The 21,769-nt window shown below is 39.6% G+C and overlaps 1 protein-coding gene across 1 annotated transcript in view; it reads left to right on the top strand.

Annotated features, from left to right (window-relative positions):
• Positions 1 to 21,769, top strand: part of LOC147684530 (vomeronasal type-2 receptor 26-like) — a 99,158-nt gene that overhangs the window by 40,776 nt on the left and 36,613 nt on the right. The window contains exons 3-5 of the mRNA XM_086939691.1: positions 2,018 to 2,309; positions 18,230 to 19,066; positions 19,235 to 19,462. Coding sequence (XP_086795817.1) covers positions 2,018 to 2,309; positions 18,230 to 19,066; positions 19,235 to 19,462 — 1,357 coding nt within the window. The remainder of the gene's footprint in view (positions 1 to 2,017; positions 2,310 to 18,229; positions 19,067 to 19,234; positions 19,463 to 21,769) is intronic.

Raw genomic sequence — 21,769 nt, 5'->3', positions numbered from 1 at the left:
AGATCCTACATTTACCATTTTCATTGCATAATTTTGCATACATTTGTCATAAAATTCTGTTAGTCCTGGAAAAGAGATTAACTCTTTCTTGTTTTTGGGCTCTTCCACTTTCATTATAGTGTTCACTAATTCCTGTTTCGGCAAAATACTCTCGGCGGAAATAAGGTGACCTAGATAATTCAACTATTCTACACAAAATATACATTTCTTTTCCTTAAGAGTAAGACCTGACTTAATTAGTGTGAGAACCAATCATGTCCTTTCATCATGCTCTTGCTTATCTCCACCAAAAATCAGTAAATCATCTTGGTAACACCTTACTCCATGGAGACCCTTTAACACCTCAATCATTAGCCCAAAAGTTAGTCTTTTGAATTTAAAAGTCTCCATAGGCGTTATGAAAGCTGTCAAATCTTGCAAGGGCAAGTCTAACACAACTTTTTCATATGCAGCAGTCATATCCAGTGTGCTAAACACTTTGGGGCAGGTTTATGTTGGACTTGCGACACGTTTGCGTCACGCAACGGCGGCGTAAACGTGGTGTATCCCTGCGACCCATTTACAACGTGACGCATCTAGGCAGATGCGTCACGATGTAAAGCCCGGCGCCACATGTGGGCGTTCCGGCGCAGGGTGGGCGTTCCGGGGCAGGTGCGCCTCGCAAAAGTGGCTGAGTGAAATCTACAAGATTTCACTCAGTCGCTTTTAGGCCAATGCTGCGTCAAAACCCTGCGCCTGCTTGAAGCAGGCGTAAGGCTTGAGGCAGCATTGGACAGATAGGGCACCCCAAGCCTTGCTGGAGCTGCATCGCTCTTGCGACGCAACTCCAGCAATGCGCCACCTTTACGGCACAGATGCGTCACGCATCTGTGCCGTTTTTGCCCCATGGTGCGCTGCATTGTAAATGCGGCGCATCATGGGTGGCGGAGCTGCGGCACACAATAACTGGCGCCTCCCTGGGGATGCCCAGTTATTGTAAATCTGCCCCTTTAGTCCCTTCTAAGGTTGTCACCAACTCTTCAATATTAGGAAGTAGGAATTTGTTCATCACTACCTTGTGATTGAAACCCCCTAAATCAACACATAGTTCTGTTTTTTCACAATAACTACTAGTGCTATCCACTCTGTTACCTTTACTGTTTGATCACATCTATATCAATTAGTTTCTGAATTTCGTTTTTCACTTTTGCATAGTAATAGAAAAGCCTCGTACCTTAGCCACCACAGGGATTGTGCTTTCTTTTAACAATGGCCGAAACTCTTTCCCAAAATTGTTAGTAGGCTATTGAACCTCTTGGACTACAATATGTGGATTCGTATTGAGGTCCAGTTTGACGTCACACACTTAATTAAGAGGCAACAGTATGTATGGTATGAGTAGATTCTCATTGTTTTAAGTACAAAATACATATATTGTTATTAAACCTAAGTGATAAAACAAAGTTCTAAAGTACTGAATAAAGTGAACGGCACTGTAAGCAGTGTGCAAAAACTACTCAAAAACAGATCAATACAAGTATACATTGGCTATTGACCATACTGGGAAAAGCCTATGTTTTAGTGTACAGTGGTTCCAGTCACGTCTCCTGCAGGTAAGCACAGAGGAGCAGTGGGGTGGGGTAGTGGGGATGGCGATATACAACAGAATAGGGTTTTTTGTTTTTTAATTTTCCCTATTCTGTCAACATCCCGCCAAACCGCCCATCGAGCTTACCTGCATGATCCAATCATTGGGAAAGAGACAATAACTTTTAACATGCTGGATTCATACTCTCGTGCGACAGTTCGTAAGCTTCCTACCACCTACTACTTTCTTCGAGGCACTCCTTCACTCATTTGGGAATTCTGAACTGTAAATACAAGCAAAAAGATGACCTTGTTGCACTTCTAATTGTGACTGCTTGAGGTGTTTGAAAACCCGATTTTTTTACTGTTCATGGGGCGATAGTCAATGCTAATCAATGCATGAAAACAGACTCCATAATTTACTTCTTGAACCTTTGTTTTCTATCTCCAGTATTTATACAGAGCTCTACCAATGTGTCCTCGCCATGGTTTTTGCCATTGGTCAGATCAATAGAAGTCCAGATCTTCTACCTAACACCACCTTGGGTTTTCAGATTTATGACTCGTGTTCCTCTGAGTTGGGTGCTATTGGAGGCACCTTGCAGCATCTCTCAGGAGGGAAGGAGACAATCCCCAACTATGACTGTCATTGGAGCCCTAAGCTGGCCGGCTTCCTGGGAGATGGCCTGACAGTGGGAGCTCTGCCTATGGCCAGAATACTAGGAGTCAGTCGAATCCCACAGGTATGACATGTGCCTATCTTGTACTATCAACTCTTCCTGTTGTTTCTTTTTCAGTGATGCTGATTCTCCAAGTTCTTTGGACAATTCCATATTATTAGAAATATTGCCCTACTCCCAGCAAGCATAATTCCCCTGACTATCTGACTCTAAAACTAACTTTAACTCACTTTCTTTTGCCATTGTAATGAGGTAGCCTGGTGGTATTCTGCTTTACTCCAAGCAATATATTGAGGAAACCATATATATATATTTTACTTGGAGTGTGACTGTAAATGCTATTCATGTCACCTCTGTGAGGAGTTTACATTCTGTAATACTGCTTTAGTGACCTTGAGGATGACGTACAGTTTCCATTTATACTCAATTTGTCTGCCACTGTTCTCAAAAGGAGTAATTACTCAATTACACACAAACTGTGGTGTTTTGTATCATGCATGGGTTTTTCTCCTGTTAACTTCTGTGCAAATCCAAAATATTTGTAATTCCTATATGTAATTAGTTTGTGTGATGTTCTACATGTAAACAAAGTGATCGCTTCAGAGCCTGCAGAATGAACCATAGAGATGTCTAGTGATACAGGATAGAAGCACTTTTATGAGTTGAAGAAAGATTGTTGAAAAAGGGAAGGCATGGAATGCCATACCTGCTTTCTGTCAGAGAAATTGTCAATGCCTTTCAGTCAGTGTGATCGCTTTCTTTAGAATTTATTTATATTAATGTATATATATATATATATATGTATATATATAATTTATTCATATATTTAATTTATTTTTATATATTTATGTATATTTTCTTTAGAATTGGGTGTGCGGTTCATAATTTACACAATTTTCCTGCCTCCATCTGACGTTCCTCATCTAGTAATAACTTTAGAGGTGCAAGTTAGCGTAACTCACCTCAGGCCCTTAGTTGAGAATAGGGCTTAACTGGTTAAACTACATGCATTTTGATCCCGGTAGACAATGTAGGCACTTATAGTAAGGCTGGCTGTGATTACAGGGCGTGAAGTTGAAATTTAGTTTGACAGTTTAATTCAGGAACATTCTGCATTTTTTTTTTTTTTTAGATGAGACCCAAAGTGAATTTCTGTGTATAGTTCTTCCATTAGTTTTGGTGTAAAAGACCAAAAGAGAATATTAATGTTGGTTGTATGAGATGGAGTTTGAGAACATTTATTATCAGTGGTGATGGATGAGCTAAACGCATATCAGGGAGACTAAAGTTTGATCCCTTTTAGAGTTTGTGAAATTGCCCTGAGATTATGGTACCCACTCGGTCTGGAATTTATAGGAAAGACTAGCAGAAAACTACACGTCTCGAAATCAAGTAAGTACAGGTAATGCAAAAATGTGGCGGACAAAGAAACGCATAACATTTGCCCACTAGTTACGTATCCAGATCTCGTATTCAAACTATGTGAGGAAGATGAAGAGTTTGGGATTAAATTGGGAGAGTAGCACTGACAACTTTGAGGAGGGGAACTAATTGAGAAGATGGATGAGCTGTGGGGCAACTAGGTGAAAAGATAAAGATATAGTCAAGCAGTGCAATGCTGTAGAGGTAGGTCAACAGAGACGACCTGAAATGTTCAAAGGTTGGCAGATTACCCAATGCAGGGCCAGGCATGAAACCCTTGTAATGTTTGGAAATGCACTGCAAGGATAACAATACAGTATGCACTTGGCTCACTAACAAAATTGTTATGTGCTGACAATGAAATTCCGAAACCTCTAAATTCACATGCAGGACAAGGAGAACCAGCAAGTCAGAGAGTGTAATGTATGTTCAAACTGAGTCAATGTGAAATACTGCTCTGACAAGTGACCACTGTAGTGCCAGCACCACGTGTGCCCTCTGTTGCATTCCCACCTAATGTCATCATTCCATCCACCCCATTGTGCTTTACAAAAGATACACATTTACAAACACACATGTCCAGACTCCACAGTTACATTCCTCGTAACATGTTGATTTTCTAAATTAATAATTTGTACTATGATTATAATCTGTCTGTCTGCTTATTGAATGCCCAAATGGGGTAACTGTCGAGCACATTCTTAGCAGGGAAAGAATATTACAAAATGGAGACCGTTCTTGATGATATTAGTCCTACTGTTCTTAGGAAGCTGTATCTCCAATGCAGACACGACTCTCTGCCAATCAGAGCCCTTACTAGTCGTTGGTCCCCACCTACTTCAAAAAATTGTCCCGTCTGCACTGCGGAGCTAGAAAATGATCTACATGTATTGTTCTTCAGCCCGGCCTATCGGACACCCAGGAAGAACTGGATTGTTCCAATTTGCAAAAACTTGGGGATCAGGCAGTGTTTTCACTCCTTCCGAATATTAAAAACTGATTTATCTCCAGTAATTGTTTTTGCTGTAACCAAATGTTTAGCTGATATGTGGAACATTAGTAGGAAATTCATTGTAAAATGAAATCTTGTGTATCTTTGTACAGCCTCAGGGTGCCGGAAGGTTATGAGCGAGGGCAGGGAATTTGACCTTGATTTTCTCCTAATGTTTTTAAGAATGCGTTTCTACTTTAGTATGATGAAATAGTTCTATTGGAACGATGTATTTCTGGTTTTTTTTAGTGTTAAAATGTAATCTTTCCAGTGGGAATTTCATTGTTAATGCATTGTGACCTCTTTTATGACATTTATGTCGAAATAAAGATGATAAAGAAAAAAGTAGGTTCTCTAAAGAGGATACAGTATTGTGTGTTGGGGAGAGTATATAAGCATACTGGTCTGGTCACATAATTAAAGTCTCTAGTATCTGCTTAAGTTGATGGGAAGGTGAACATCCTTCCAAGGTGGAATAATTTTTACCTTCCCAGCTTTACGTATTCTGGAAAAATGGTGTCTGCTATCTAAAGAACATACCCTTTCAACTATTATTGTCAAGAAGGTACTCAGAATGACTCCCAGATCAGAACTATTTACACAAATATGGTATCATGTAAAACCCTTGCAGAACATATATGGAGGAAAGTGCTCTCAACCACCCCTTACTTTCTGTTCCAAATGCTGATGGTTAAGACTCTGCTAGCGTACTGGAGTCTGCTGCCCAGACCCCAGTGTCTGTGTTTTCTCCCAAAACTGTTATGTTGCACTAGGCAATCCAAAATTGGCAAATACTTTACTCCCTTATAATTTCCTAGTTTATTGTACTGGGGGTACCCAGTGCATTAGGGAAGCAGCCTTTACAACACAACTGTTACAACGCATGCAGTTTACATCGCATGCCGTTGCAACGAAAAAGGTGTGCAGCAGTGGGTAGAAGGTGTTGGATTTCACTCCAACATGTTCCCTACTGTTGCACACACTGGAGTTAATCTATTCCAACTTCCAGCGCTCCCCTGACAGAAAGTCGGGTAAAAATTGGCGTTGCAACGGCATGTGATGTAAAGGCATGCGTTGTAATGTCACATATCCAGTGCATAAGGGGTAAAGGGGTCCTGAGGGCTGCAGTGCAGATTTGTGCCACCCTGGGTGACCCAAGTAAACTACTGATAGCATTTCTGTGGTTGAAGACTACAGGAGCAATGCAAACTGCTCTAACTTGACTGTGCACTCACCATGTGTAGCATAATCATCACACTATTTTTAATATATGGCAGACAGCCCTAAGGTAGGCCTCCTGACCCCAGAGGTAGGGTGCAGTGTATTAAAGGTGTGGAAATATAAGTGCAATCCTACATGTCCCTATAATGTTGTTCCCTATTGAAAACTACTATAAGTGTTAGCGGTCCATAGGATAACATGGGCTGCCACTCAGGCATTCTCAAGGTTGGCACTTCCATTATGGTACCTCTGAACTATGGCATGTTTGGTATGAAACACAGTGTCTTCTCAACCCTCACATGAATCTCATTTTGAGGGCAAGGTAGCATGCACCCACATGACTACCTTAGATGTTGCCTACCTGATTGCTTAAGCTTCTTTGTGCCCTGGCTGACAGCTAGCTCTGGCTGCACCAAGACAGAATTATGACCTTCTGCCAGGCAGTGATCATTCAAAGGACTAAGGAACAAAGGCTTGGGGAGGAAGTAGGTCACTTCTTCTTCTCCCAAGTAGACAAGTGAAGTGGTAAATCAAGGCAGAGAGCTTCAAAGGCTGCCTGCCACATAGTGCAGAGATATGTAGGGGGCACCATAGGTCCCCCCAAAACCCAAAACTCAGGGTCAGGGGGTAGAGTAAACTGCCATTAAATGGCCGGCAGGGAGGGCCATCATACTCCCTATGGCGGTATTGGGATTTAAGTTCCCTACGACGGGCTCCTTGAGCCCGTTTGATTCATGACCATCCACCACCCATCCGCCCGCCATCTTAATGTGGCAGGCGGAAAACATGGTGGTAGTGGAACTGTTGGTGGCGGTCCCATCATCATCGTAATCAGGCACTAAGTAATGCAAAGCAGTGCTTCACACTGGTTTGTATTACTTTTAGGATACTTTCCAGTGCAAAGCAAGTTTTGTGCTGGAAAACAAAATGAGGAAGAATACATTTTCTGCTGGTTAACATCACTTTTGTGATGCTAACCCAGCGCAAGATATTCGTAAATCTACCCCTCACTGTCTTAGGTACCACTGACAAAGGGACAAACGCCAACAAATTTAGGAAGATTAAATGTAAAACAGAACTAATATTATTAGGATCTTCGGCAGACAATTAGGGCCAGATGTATCATAATTTGTTGTGCTGAAAGAAAGACAGAGAACAGGAGTGTGCCTATGTACTGAGATGTGATGCATTTCTGCTGTCTAGCACCAACACAGCCACCCTTGTTCCACAGTGTATGTGTGCCTGTTTTACAGGCAGGAATATTTTTGTGTAGGGAGGAATACTTTCCTGCACAAATCTGGTATTACATCAAAATCCATTTGAGTATGCATGGAAATGGCCATAATCAACTCAAGGAATCCATGGTGCGAATTAAGTTACCTTTCGTCACTCTGGATTTTACTAAGCCATGCAGAGCCACACAAGGTGGTATGTGTGGCTTAGTGACCTCACTTAAGCCCATGCATTTTCTTGTGTCATTTTGCACGATGCAAGCAAAGCATAAGGGCTTAACACATCTGGCTCTTGGCTTGTAACTCTCTCCGGTAGGTGAAATCTGTTGAATTTTTTCCATGTTTAAGGGGATTACTGTTCATGAAAAATTTGTGTTATGTGACTTACACTTGGGCGGCTGTCTGCTACAAATTTATTGTACATGAAATATGTCCTCATGTACAAAAGTTACACAATTTATTATTCATGCACTTTCGGAAGTAAAATAGTGTGCATCAGGTGCCTTACATGTCCACAGCAAGACATTGTCTGTTCAAAGTACTCACCCGAAGCTATTCTATAATAGCCAACTTCCAATTATCAAGATCTATGTAAGATTATGCTGACGCAAAAAAAACCAAATCTTTGCCTGAGCCACAGAAGGCCTGCTATACAATTGTTGTACTGTACATTTCTGGATGCTCTGAAGCTAGACCTATAGGTTATCATGTATGCAAATGTTCATATCACTAAAACTGAATGGATGAGAGCAGCTAGGCTTCTCATTCTCTGTCATGATAGCTAGACTATAGAACAGTTTTCCTCACTACTTGAAACAACTTGCAAAGAAATTTCAGTTTTTGAAATAGCTAAAAACATAGGGGCATATTACCAAGCAATAGCGATAATTATCGCTATTGCTTGGTTAGAGACAAAAATGTATCGCCGACCTGCGGTGATTTTTATCGCAGATAAACCTTGGTATTACCAAGGTTTATCGCAAATGCGATAAAAATCGGCCGCAATGCATGAATATCGCTGAAAAGTCAGCGATATTCAGGCATTACCGAGCTAATGCTCTTAGCCATGTTATCCACCTCCCATTGGATAACATGGCTAAGAACTGCTCCGGGCAGGTGTTAGCTTTTGGAGATATTCGCGCTTAGCGCGAATATCTCCAAAAGTTGGTAATAGGAGATAGCAATGTTAGCGACTGTTTCCAGTCGCTAACATCTTGGCACGCCCACTTTGCATCTCATTAGTGATAAATATCACTGACATGCAAAGTGGGGCCCAAGATGGTCGCTATCTCCTACTAGCTGTCGCTAACTGGTGTTAGCGACAGCTAGGTAATAGGGAGATCATTTTATCTCCGCTTTCTTGGCTTTTAAAGCCAAAAAAGCGGAGATAAACCTCCTTGATAATATGCCCCATAACTCTTTCCTTGTTTGTGGAACGCCTATTATGGTGCCACTTGTGGGGTGATAGATGAGCTCAACAAGCAAAAAGACAGGCACAAAATGAGGGTAGGATGGATGGAATTACCTCCTGCAGAGCAATATTTAAGTTTTTGGCTGGTCTACTGGTCCCCTTTCCCGAGCCTTGAAAAGATCCTTGGGACGCACGCCCTAGGGGCATGTTCTATTTGTTTGGGGAAGCGGCAATCAGCCCCCTCCTGAGCCAGGAAGGTCGCCGGGGCCCCCTTCCTTGCTTCATGAAGGAGTGTCCCATAATGCTCTTTGTGGGATAATTCAAATATATTTTCATGCATTTCTATATCTTGGGGTCCATATAACTGACTACTGAAAAAGCGGATCATTTTTAAGCATTCTCAAACTGGAGCTTTTGCTCTTCAGTTTAGGAATGCAAGAATCCCTTGTGATTGGTCTTATGACTGCATTATGCGGATTGAGGAATGTAAAACCCTTGCCTTTAATAATTTTGCATGCAAGTGCCATTTATATGTTTATTGACCGAAATTACAATGATGCCTTGACAAAGGCAATAGGCTTGCATTTTATATATTGACAGTGGCTTACACTAGAAACCTTGGAAATTCACTGAAAAATGCCAAAGGTGGAAATAAGAGTTATTTTTAGGTATTAAAAAAAAAAACCTTAGACATTCAGTGAACTATGACTCACAGCCTGGCCAGTCACTGATTATGCCCTTAAATATTACATCACTGGTGACATGCACAATGACATCATTGATAACAATTACCAATGACATCTAATGACATCATTTATAAGAACACTGCATATGGTGGGGGTACGGGCATGCGGAATGAGTTGTCTATACAAAATGTTGGCAAAAGATTTTGTGATGCAATGATATTGCATCAAGAATATCAGAATGTCACAAATATCGTCAACAGTAGTTAAAGGTAAAAGTATAATTTTAGGAATTGTTTTTAATATTGTTGTAAATAATATTGTTGTAGAAAACATTGTATGTAATACCATTTGCCAGTGTTAATTAGTATCTAATTTATTGTTGGGTGTTTATTTGTTCATTTTATTAAATGTTTTAGTAAGTTCATTTATTAGTCATGAAATTGTTAAAATGTGTGTTTTTTTAGCAGTATTCATTTTTATAAAATTCCATAGCAGGATATTGCACTTTTGGGGAATAAGGATGGAAAAATGCATTGCAAAGTGTGTATTTTAGAGGGACTTTTATGTTATTTATTTTAATGATATGCAATTTAAAGTTTAACAAATTAATTTTTAAATGTATGTTACATGAATATTTTAAATACATATTAACTTTCTGTTCAGTAAAATATATACTAATCATAACAAATTTAAATAAAACATGTTTGAAATAAATGTTTTTACGAATTATTTTAAATATGAAAAAAATTATAATGTTATGTAATAAAATGAAACAAATGTTTACATGAAAAAAAATTGTATGTATGTAAAAATTAAATTTTCTTATAAACATATATTTGTATTTTTTTATTTAAAAATAGTTTTTATATTTTACATCTCATGATTAATAATTATTGAATATTATTTTATTTTTTGTTTTATGGTTAAACTTTTAGGAATGGTGGTACATGTTTACAAAAATGTATCATTATTCATAGTAATATAAATATTTGTTATGTTACTCTAAATATTTCACATATATGATTTTGTAGTTTTATTTAGTGTGTTTTATACTTCATTTTAGTTTATTTTACAGCTACAGAATAGTTTGTGATTATGCAGTATTAATTGTTTATATTAAATATCTACTTTGTATTACCTTCTAGAAAATGTTTCAGATTGCAGTGGAAATAGTAAATGTCACCCCTTTAGTGCCAACATCATCCCACATAATTGTTGGGTTAGAGTGGGAATTGTAAATAGATTGGAGTGAGAATACTAAGGGCATCATCACAATGCCGCACCATAGCGGAAGCAGGACTGCCCGACAAGAAGTCAGCGGTGCTTCTTCCCTCATTACAATGGAACCACCTTCACAGCTGTTGCAAAATGTATATTTTCCATTGTGGCTTGTGCTGCACACCGCACAAGCAGCAATAGAAAATGTACACTTAAAAAACATTCCTGCACTGTGTGGAAGGAACCATGTGGTGCCTGCTACACGGTGCAGGGACGTTCATGAGGGGACCATAGGTGCCTTTCAGGCCCCATAGCAGAGGACCTGGAGGGATAAGCACTTTCTGCCTGCCTTTTATTGGCGGGTGAACTGCCATTAAAAGGCTGTTGGAAAGGGACATTGTAATCCCTATGGCGCTGCCTGAGCAGGCATCATCCCTAGTGTAGAGATTACTGACCTTCCAACGTTTCAACAGGCTCCTTGAGCCTGTCAGAAAGCATTGGACTGTCACTTTGCCTGTTGCCTCAGACTGTATGTATTGTAATACGTCAGTCAAAACACATCCTGGGGCCAATGGTTCATCGATATGGGCCGACCTCCATCAAAATGACCCCCTGAATGTCATCCCTTTAGTATTCAACACCTTTCACCAATATGGCTATATTGGTGTGGGACTAGTTAGTGCCACTCTTTTAGTGTTCAAGACCTTCCCCAATTTGGTATAGCTTGGAGTAGGAATAGGGCATGGTACCCTTTTAGAACCCAACATTTCCCTTAATTGGTTTAGATTAGGCTGGGAATAGGAAATGTTACCCCTTTAGTATCAAACACCTTCTTCAAATAGGAATGGATTGGAGTGGGAAAAGTAAATGTTGCCCTTTCAGTGTCCAAAACTTTCTCCTAATTGGTATGGGTTGGAATGGGACTAGTAAATGACAACCTTTTAGTATCCAACACTTTCCCCAAATTGGTATAGATTGGAATGACAATAGAATTTTGTACCCCTCTAGTGTTTAGCATCTTGAAATTGGTATGAATTAGAGTAGGAATAGTACATGTTACCCTTTCAGTGTCCAACAACTTACCCCCATTGGTATAGGTTGAAGTGGGAATATCAAATGACACCTTTATAGAGTCTAACACTTTCCCCAACTTGGTTTAGATTGGAGTGAGAATAGTAAATGTCACCCCTGTAGTGCCCCACACTTACTAGAGAAAGGTTAATTTATATCATGTTTGTGTATAATTATAATTTTAGTTTGAAATCCTAGAATAGCTCATGTTATTTCATTAGTATTGTTGGTGTTAAGAAATATAATAACAATTGTTGTATTTTTCTAAAGAAATATTCTCATTAATTAAATTTTTTAAGAATAAAAACATATAACAGATTTTTCTCATTTTTTTGTTTTCAATATGCATTTAAGGTTTGTTTTTACATTTTAAACATATATCTTTCAACTGAAAATATACATTTATATAATCAAATACATTAAACATGTTTCAATATTTTTAATCATAAAAAAAATTAAATTATATTTAAATACTATTGTCTGTTGTACATTTTAGAGTTTTTCCATTAACACTTTTTTACATTTCTGAAATCTTTTCAAATGCATATTTTCAACATCATTTTTACATAAGTTAAAAAAAATTGTATACATTTTATACTTTCATTTATACTTTACAGTTTTTAATCATGTTGTACACCACTTGTTGACATGTTTTACATGTTCAATAATAAAAAAAGAATTCAAACATGTTTTTAGAAGTTTACTTTATATCGCATTCTTTTCTGAGTGGAGATAAATATTTTAATTATATCATGCTTTAATGAGCATCTCCCACTAAGGACAAAAAAGAAGAATCCAAGTTGTAAACTCTAGTGTCTGGAGGAGGACCAAGACAAAATTCTGGGCCTTATTAATGAGAAGAATCGTATCGTTGCCACAAAGCAGTGATGTGACACTTTTCATTGCGCCCTCCTTGCTATACCATGAATGTCCCTATTTACAGTATTGGCAATTCATGTTGCAAGGAGTTACAGATATGTCATTATTACTGATGTATCCGTTGGCACAAAACTGACACATTGCTGGAGTTGTGCTGGAAGCGTGGCACAGCTCCAGCAATGCAGGGGGAGAGCTATGATTTATTTAGGTATTTGTAAGGTTTTCTATAGTGCTGGCTAGACCCAGAGGTATCAGAGCACTTTACGGGAGTAGGAGCAGGAAAAATATAAAGGAAACAATAGTTTAAACCAAAATCTACAATCAGGAACATGCGAATCTCGCCATTGAATCAGGAGAAGGCAGATTTCTAAAGATTTAAAGGTTATCTACAATTAAATAATATAAGGGAGGTAAAACCTCGGCACGCACACTAAAATATAAACAAGGAGAACATTTGTAGTGGTAGGAGGGAAAGGGTATCTAAAAAGAGGCCAAGAACAAATTGAAAAAACAGAGGAGAACACCACAAGAAACTTTCAGCACAGTAGTAAGAGCTGACAGGATACATGTGAAACCAAGGAGAGCAGAAGGCAGGAGTAAACAATAAGAAGAGTACAGAGAAAGAGAAAGGTCAACAGGTTAGCAGAAAGATGACCAATACAGGTGATCAAAGGATAGCAGGATCTGAAAGAATTATGGACTCCAGTATTTATTGAGGAGATGACGTTTTGAAGCCAAAGTAGGAGGGGTTGCAACGAAGGTCCTGACGAAGGGCATCCCAGATGCTCGGTGCATTTCCAGAGAAGGAGCGAGTCTGGATTGATTTTTTTTTTAATACCGGGGGAACAAGGAGAAGAGCATTGGAGCATTTCATCAGTCTGGTGCTACCTGCTTTTTTGAGTTTATTTGTTAGGTAAACCAGCGATTGAGAGTGAAGAGCGTTGTGGGTGATGCAGGCATTCTTATAGATGCATCTTACTTCAATGGGAAGCCATTTCAGGGCTTTGAGGGCAGGCATGATGTGATCAAACTGTTTGCAGTCGGTAATAAGCCTGACCACCAAGTTGAGCATGGCTCTACGGGGGGCCAGGTGAACTTTAGGGGTTCTAATGAGAATAGCGTTGCCGTAGTCAAGTTTGGAGAGGACTAGTGATTGAACAACCCATTTGAAGTCGTCTTGAAGGATGAAGGGTTTGATTTTTTCTTTTTAGGTTTTAGAGAGTGAGGAGTGCTCCTTTGGCTGTTTTATTTATATGGCCCTTCAGTGCCAATTTTTTGTCTAGGATGAAACCTAGGGATTTTGCAGAGTTGGATAGAATGAGCCGACAGTTGAGGGCATTGAGGTCAGAGATCCAGCCTTGGATGGGGAGACGGTTGCTTTTAGGGGAGAACAGAATAATTTCTGTTTTGTTAGGATTTACTTTAAGATAGTAGAAGTAAAACAAGGATTGAATCTTGCTCAGAGTGATATTTAAATGAAGGACATCTCTGTGTGATTCGATTTTGTTGTAGAGTTGGGTGTTGTCAGCGTAAAGGTGATAATTGATCCCGGCTTGTTTCAGAATGATTGTAAGGGGTTCCATGAAGAGTTTAGGAGAGAGGGGGAGAACTTTGAGCCCTGGGGTACACCCAGGGAGACAGGGGTAGGATTGGAGAGGCATGAGTTGATTTTTATTTGTTGTGTTCTGTGTTGGAGGTAGGAAGTGAACCAACTAAGGGCATTTTCATTGAGGCCAAAGCAAGAATTGAGAGATTCCATAAAGGAAGAATGATAGACTGTATTCAATGCTGCTGAAATGTCAAGGAGGATAAGAAGGCAAGCTTCCCCATTATCAATGACGGGATGAATGTCGTCAGAAATGTTAAGCATAGCGATTTCAGTACTACAGCCTTTCCTGAAACAAGATTTAAAGGAGTCAAGTAAGTTATAATCGCCTATGTGGCTGTCGAGTTGAAGTAATACACATTTCTCCATGGTTTTAGCTAGGAGTGGTAGGTTGGAGATGGGACGCAGGTTGTTAGGATCATTAGGGTCTGCCTTTAGGTGTTTAGCAAATGACTTTAGTATCACTGTCAGCTAAATCTCAGACTTCTCTCCATCCCAGTATTGGGTGAGACATGACAGTTGTGAACCTGTAAGAAATAAAAATTAGACCTGGACAGAGTTTGCGGAGTGACCAAAAAACTCTTCCAAGCTACGAAGAATTCTGCAGGCGGTGGAGTAAATTTGGTCATGCCGTTTGTATTGATTTTCAGCATCGGGTGTTTGTCCGGCGCTGTAAATCTACAAGAATGGCTCCATAATATTGCAAGAAGGCGCTCGCACTTGGCAACTTGACGTTGGTGAGGACGAGCAAGGAAAAACCTTTGCAACTACACATGCTCTGTGGAGTGTGGAGAACTCCGCAATCTCCACGAACTGAGTTTACTGCCCAGGGCTAATAAAAATGAAGCAGAAAGTCAGAGAACCATGTGAAATATAGCCAACGTCATACAAGTCTTCTTCAATCTTTACCAATTATTGCTTGCTCAAAATTACATAGGAAAAAGTAACTTAGGGCCAGATGTAGGTAATTCCGATTTACCGACTCCTAAATACCGAATCATACCGATTCGGTATTTAAGAGTGGGTAAATCGGAAGGAGGCAGATGTAGGTAATTCTAATTTTAGAATTACCGAATCTGTATGATTCGGTATTTACCAAATCGGTAAATACCGAATCGGTATTGCCCATTGATTCCTATGGGCCATGAAGCCCATAGGAATCAATGGGAAATACCGATTTGGTATTTACCGAATCGGTAAATACCGAATCCTGCAAGGGTGCAGGGGTGTCACTTTGACACCCTCTAGCACCCCAAGTACAGGCTTGTGTGACATGTAGCACACATACATGCCCTAAGGGCATGTCTGTGTGTCACATGGCACAGGTGTACATGCACAGATGTGCTGTACACCTGAATTCGGTATTTTACCGCCCAATTGGATTGGGTGGTAAAATACAGAATTCTGAAGGCCTGTAGCACTGTAAACAGTGCTACCTACATCTGGAATTTACCGAAGCGCTCAAATTACTAATTCGGTATTTTACAGAATCGGTAAATTTACCGATTCTCTAAATTTACCGATTCCGTAAAATAAAGGGCCCAACATCTCAAAATCCAATTACCGGTCGGTACCGGTAATTGGCGACCTACATCTGGCCCCTAGTGTCCCTCCAGGGCCAACGGGGAACTTATAGAAGGAGAATGTAGGTAGAAAATGCATATGTACAATAATTAATAATGCCCCTTCAGGGTTCATGGAGATTCTATGGGAGGTGAGGCAAAGGGCATACCTTTTTTTTTTTTATTCATTGAATAATTGCTGGCCGGGCCCCATAGGGACCCTACTCTAGGCAGCTAGGGGGCAGGGAAAATTAAATAAATGCATTGCATTGTTTTTGCTCCTTCTCTAGGGCCTAATGGGACACTACGGGAGATAAAGAGAGGCAGGCACATATCAAACAAACTCATTTATTAATTCTGGTGTTCCTCAGGACCCTAGGGTAGCCAGGTGAGGAGGGATTAGGCAAAATTAAAATGCATGAATAATATTGTTGCTGGTAGCTCTCCAGGGTCTATTGGGACTCGGACAAGTGAGCAAGGAGGCGAAAATAAAAAATAAAAAATAAAAATGAATTATTCCCAGTGACCCTGGGGCCTTTATGGAAGGCAGGGGATGCAGGCAAAATACACAAAAATATCCAAACATTTGCCAATGTCCCCCCAGGGCCCATGGGTATGGTATGGTTGGAGACCATGTAAAAATAAAATAAAATATTAAAGTAAATACTGGTGTCCTTAAAGGACCCATTGCAGCTGGAAGGGCTGGGAAATATTTAATAAATAAAATATTGCTGGCGCCCTTCCAGGGCCTAGGCTCTACGGAGAGGGAGAGACAAAAGGCAGAAAATACATTCATTAACGACAATAACACTGTAACACAAGCTGCCCAGTCACAAATAAATATATCATGAAGAATGGAAATAATGAACAACAATGACATGAACCTCTTATATCATGTTCCTAGAAAATGCCTTTAAATGTGGAATAAAAGGACTGAAACACACACAGTATGTTAGTAGTAAGTTTTCCGCCTCATGTCATTGAAGATGGATGCTTAGAACACCACAAACACACACACACACACGCACACACACACACATCGACACACACGTACACACAGGTACACACACACATACACACCCACGTACACACACCTACACACACGTAAACACACACACTCTTGCTCTCTCTCTCTCTCTCTCTCTCTCTCTCTCTCTCTCTCTCTCTCTCTCTCTCTAACTCATTCCATTAAATTCCCACTTCCTGATGTTGAGCAAAGAATGAGGCATAGAAAACAAAATCAACGTAGCATATTTACAAGCCCCTTCCACTGCTTTTGCGTCATTTTTAACATGGGAAAAGTGATGCAAAAGTGTTGCAAGGGGCTTGTTAATCTGCCCCTACGTGCCCTATTTTGACTGCAGTACCTTCCAAGTATTCTAGCATTGCAGGTAAAGTATTAAGCAGATATACCCACGATGGGCTCATACATGGGGTTGCCCTTTACCCACATCCACCATCAGTAACTCAGCAATGTCAGAAAAGAAAATTAAATTAATTTAAAAAGTACCCAACCATGAACGGACCAAGAAAGTGTGTAACTACCCCAACGACATGTTTTTAAAAGCAGCAGAAAAAAAGTAAAACTTAATATGTAATGTTAAAGGAACTGCCGCTCGCACGGGGAATATACCCCTTCTGTTTCTGCTGACTTATTTCCCTATATCTCGCATTACAATTACTCCCAGATTGGAACTTTCATTATGCAATGTGGTGCAATTCCAGTAACTAGGCATGAGTTTATTTATGTGAAATTACTAAAATTACGCCAGCATAATTACAATTCTGCTCAGAACAGACATGCTGCTGTTATTAAACAAAATTAATTGACTACCTAAAAAGGAGAAGCTGATATTAGGTGACACAATTTGGATACTTTCCTGAATAATTAAAAATTGCAATTCAGTGAGAATTTTTGTTAAGTAAAGGACACTTAATGATGGTATACTATTCCCTTTGCTGATATGGTAAACCATGAGGTTTTAAGAGCTTTCTTATAGCGGTGTATTACTTTCTGCTGTCTGAGACCCGAGTCTGTGACATCAGTGTAAACTTTGGGATATTTCTGATTTCTAAACCTATTTATAATTTTTCTAGCATTACTACTAGATCAGCTGTCTCAAGCTGTAGGATTGTATTAACTTCAGTATAGATTATAGGACTATAATCTGATGAGAGTCAGACTTGTTACTTCCTGGAATAGTAGATTACTGGATGAAAGCTGTTTCCAAATTATCTGTAATTGTATGGCAGACATTTTGATTTAGATACTGTATTGTATAATGCACATTGGCCCAAAGTTTCAGAAAAGTATTAGGGTGTGGACCCCCAAAAATCGTTAGAAGGTAAAATAGGCCTTACTCCTTTTCCTTGAATCTGTGCTCTTTTGAGTCAAAGAATAAATGCCTCATCCTTAGGAATTTTATCCAGTGTCATCAAGGAGGGTGAAATCCTGAAGGTCTTGTCACCGTATTCGGGCTTCCTCTTGTTGGTTGATTGCTATGTACAGTTTGAGACAGCAATGTCTGCAACACCTGTTAGAAATGTTACTAGCCACTACAGGTAAATAACCATGCAGATTAGGTACATTTCTGAAAACAAAAATGTTGATTCCATATCTTTAGTCCACTATCAAGACTCAAGTTGTGTTAATTACCACTGTAAATGTGTTCTCTTCTCAACAGATTAGCTATGGTGCAGGACTCCCCATCCTGAGTGACAAAGCCCAGTTCCCATCCTTTCTTAGGACGGTGGCTAGTAGCTCTTTTCAGGTAGAAGCTATTGTTCAGTTTCTTCTCCACTTTGGCTGGGCATGGATTGGAATTCTTTTCTCTAAAAATGACCTTGGTCTGCAAGGAAGCCAGATGCTTAAGGAAGCAGCAGTAAGGAATGAGATCTGTGTTGAATTCTTTGAGACTCTCCCCTCACAAGCCAGCAGGGCTTCCCTAGCTCATGTCATTCAGATTATAAAATCTTCTACTGCCAAAGTGATTGTCTGTTATGCATTTGCAGTGCATATGGCCCCTTTTCTGAATGAAATATCTCGTCAAAGGGTTGCTACGAAAATATGGATTGGAGTGACAAGCTGGATCCCCTCACCAGTGTTTTCCCAGACAGGTCTGTGGGAAACATTGAACGGCACGCTGGGACTGACACTGCAGAGAGGAGAAATACCTGGGTTCAAAGAATTCCTCTACAACATCAACCCATGGATGTGTTCTGAGGATATATTCCTAAAGTCATTCTGGGAGCAGGTCTTTAGTTGCAAATGGCCAGAAACATTATTAGAAGCAAATTTTGGGAACATGACAGATCTGAAAGGGTTATGCACTGGGAGAGAAAAACTACAACTGCTTTATAATTCTGTGTTTGAGGTGAATTACTTCTTATTTCCCTACTATGCATACAAAGCCACCTATGCTTTGGCCCAAGCGCTGCATAATCTGCTCCATTGTAAACCACAGGACGGTCCCTTCACCAACAGGTCATGTGCAGATCCTAAAGATTTTGAACCATGGCAGGTGAGTGCACCCATGTATTGCCACTTTCACTGGTTCTAATCATGAAACTGGAGTATCATTCTGAAACATTTCAATGCATCAACCATGTTCTTAAAGACTCAATGTTGATCAAGTCAGCTTCTTTCAAAATTAATCTTTATCCATATTATTGTCATATTGTGTTTTCAGATGTTGCACTATGTAAAGAATGTTCACATGAAGATCTCTGCCGGCAGTGAACATCTTTTTGATTCAAATGGTGACACCCCACCATTATATGATGTGTTATATTGGCACATGACATCCAGTAACAGCAGCAGCTTTGTAAAAGTGGGGACCTACAATGGCCAAGCTCCTCAAGGTTTAAAGTTCATCATTAACGAGAGCGCCATCTTATGGGGTGGAAAACACACTCAGGTGAGATCAATTTTTGATATTCCCACTGTAAAGGAGTATGAATGTGTTAGCCATGGAAGACATATCTTGAAAAGTAGCAACATGAATTTTAAAATATTAAGTTAAAGAATATAATATTTTTCTTGATGGATTGCTAAGTTTAATCAAAATGTTGACATGTGTCAGTGAACTTGTTCCTTTGTTGTTTATGATTTTGTGTATTGCATAACAAGGACCTTTTATACACAGTACTAAAGCAGACTATGCATAGAGTATTACTAAGCTGAATATTATAAGCTCTTGTCTTAGTATATATGCATGTCTATGTACACTCATTAGGTGTCTTTTGGCTGATGGTCTGCATGAGCCAAATTCTAACTAAATTCTAATTAACCCCACACATTCTGTTCGTATACCCTCTCCGTATAAGAAATACTCAGAATGTTCAATCTCAAATTTACTAAAAATGTATTAAGCCTTCATTATTCTACATCCTCTTGTCTCCATCGCACCCAATAAGGCATCTAGTATTTTGTCAGTGTCCCAAATGATTAACACCATACACCAGAATGTCATCCTAGAATGTTAGTATGCTGCAAATGCACTTTGAAGTTTTCATAACAAACGTACTGAAATGCAGTGACTTCTCAGCAGATGGTGTCTTTTTTGCAAAATAGGCTACTTCTCACTACTGAGATCAAGACGAATACTAAACTTTTCTTTCTGTTTACAGACAGCAACTATTGGAGAAAGTCAGTTGGAGGAATTTGTTAATTTACTTTGCTTTCACATCATATTCAAATTCAGACTAATCTACTTTCTTTCTGGGCACACATCCTCTCTGAACACACCATCCAAATCTCTAGCACGTTCATAAAATGTATTCACAGTTCTTTTTATTTTTAAATCATTTTCATTTTTCTTGATTTTTGTCACTAAGAAAAAGAAAGCAGACAGAATGTCTTGCATTACACCTGGTGAAGTTCAGAATATACATCTACAGACATCTCTCAGGTTCCACCATCATAGTCAAAGCTTTTACAACTACATATGTTTTTGTAACCTATTAATGTCTAACATCTTGAAAGTGGCTCCATGACAGTGTCTGCTTCCTGCTGTGTTTTCTAGACAACCACTGCCTCTGTTAACAGTTTCCTCCATACAGAGAAGGAAGGCAAATGTCTTGAAGAGTTCGAGAAGAAAGCTGAAGATTTTATCTAACAGCCATTTCACTTATTGTTTTCATTATCTCCTCTAGTGTCAAAGGCAGGCCAAGTTCCTACTAATCTAATTTTAGGAGGGTCGGGATGGAAAGGTCCTGGAGTAGAGGGTTATTAGTTTCTTCTACCCCCTGGGAGCATCCATTGGAGAGCTCTTTTTAACAGTCTGCAAAGGCACTTATCCCTAACCTTCATCCCACAAAATCATATATTTTTGCATTGATTTTGCAGACTGCCTCACAATTAGACAGGCCATTCAAGTGTTTGCTTGTTTTATCTCCATATACAAACATGAACCTCTGCAAAGCTCTCCAAATATGCCTGTCTGTTTTGTATTCCAGTTTTTTATCTTTCTTAACACCCCTTCCGTGCTCGCGTCAGCCAACAGCCGTTGCGAGCACTACCTTGCTAGTGCTGCGCACGTCCCTTGGCCGACGCAGCCCCGCCCACTCATTAGAACTCCTGCACCGCAATGGAATTTCCACTACGGTTAAGGAGTTAAGGTTAAGTTGATTCAAATACTTTGAGTAGTTTGGCATCCTCTGTAGCAACAGGGGTTTATTTTAGCTTGGGAATCTTTTTCTTTGCAGTTGTGACCCTCAGTTTTTGTTGTTCACCTTACCACAGGGGTGGATCATGTTCTTTTTTCAAATTATGGTCCTGAAGCTCTCACACACAGTGGATGCCAATGGGACCAAGTCAAATTTATACTGAAAATTAAAATTACCTACCTTGATCAGGAATGCCTAGATGTTGTCTGATAATACCCCCAGGTATTCAGGTACTAGATAATATGTGGTCCTCCTTTTGAATGGTACAGCTGCAACCCTCAGGTAAAAAGCCCTGCTGAAGGATACACACTCCTGCTACCCAGAGACGTTCATGGCTGGAAGAAAAAAAAATTAGGCAACAGAAGGATTGATGATTAACACAATATAAGGTGTTTCTGTTAAACCTAGATTCCCACCCAGCCAATTTTCTCATAACCCCATTCAGGTTTCCCAAATAGGTAGAAATTCAATTCCAGATTTTCAATAGTAGTTCTGTGGAGACTCCTAGGGTGCTCTCCTTGAGTGTGCATGAAGCATAAAGACTATAAAGTATCCAA

Source organism: Lissotriton vulgaris, chromosome 10 (genome assembly GCF_964263255.1).
Source record: "Lissotriton vulgaris chromosome 10, aLisVul1.2, whole genome shotgun sequence".
In the NCBI taxonomy this organism is placed as follows: domain Eukaryota; kingdom Metazoa; phylum Chordata; class Amphibia; order Caudata; family Salamandridae; genus Lissotriton; species Lissotriton vulgaris.
The sequence above is the reverse complement of the archived record's forward strand: the minus strand, read 5'-3'. Positions and strand labels throughout refer to the sequence as shown.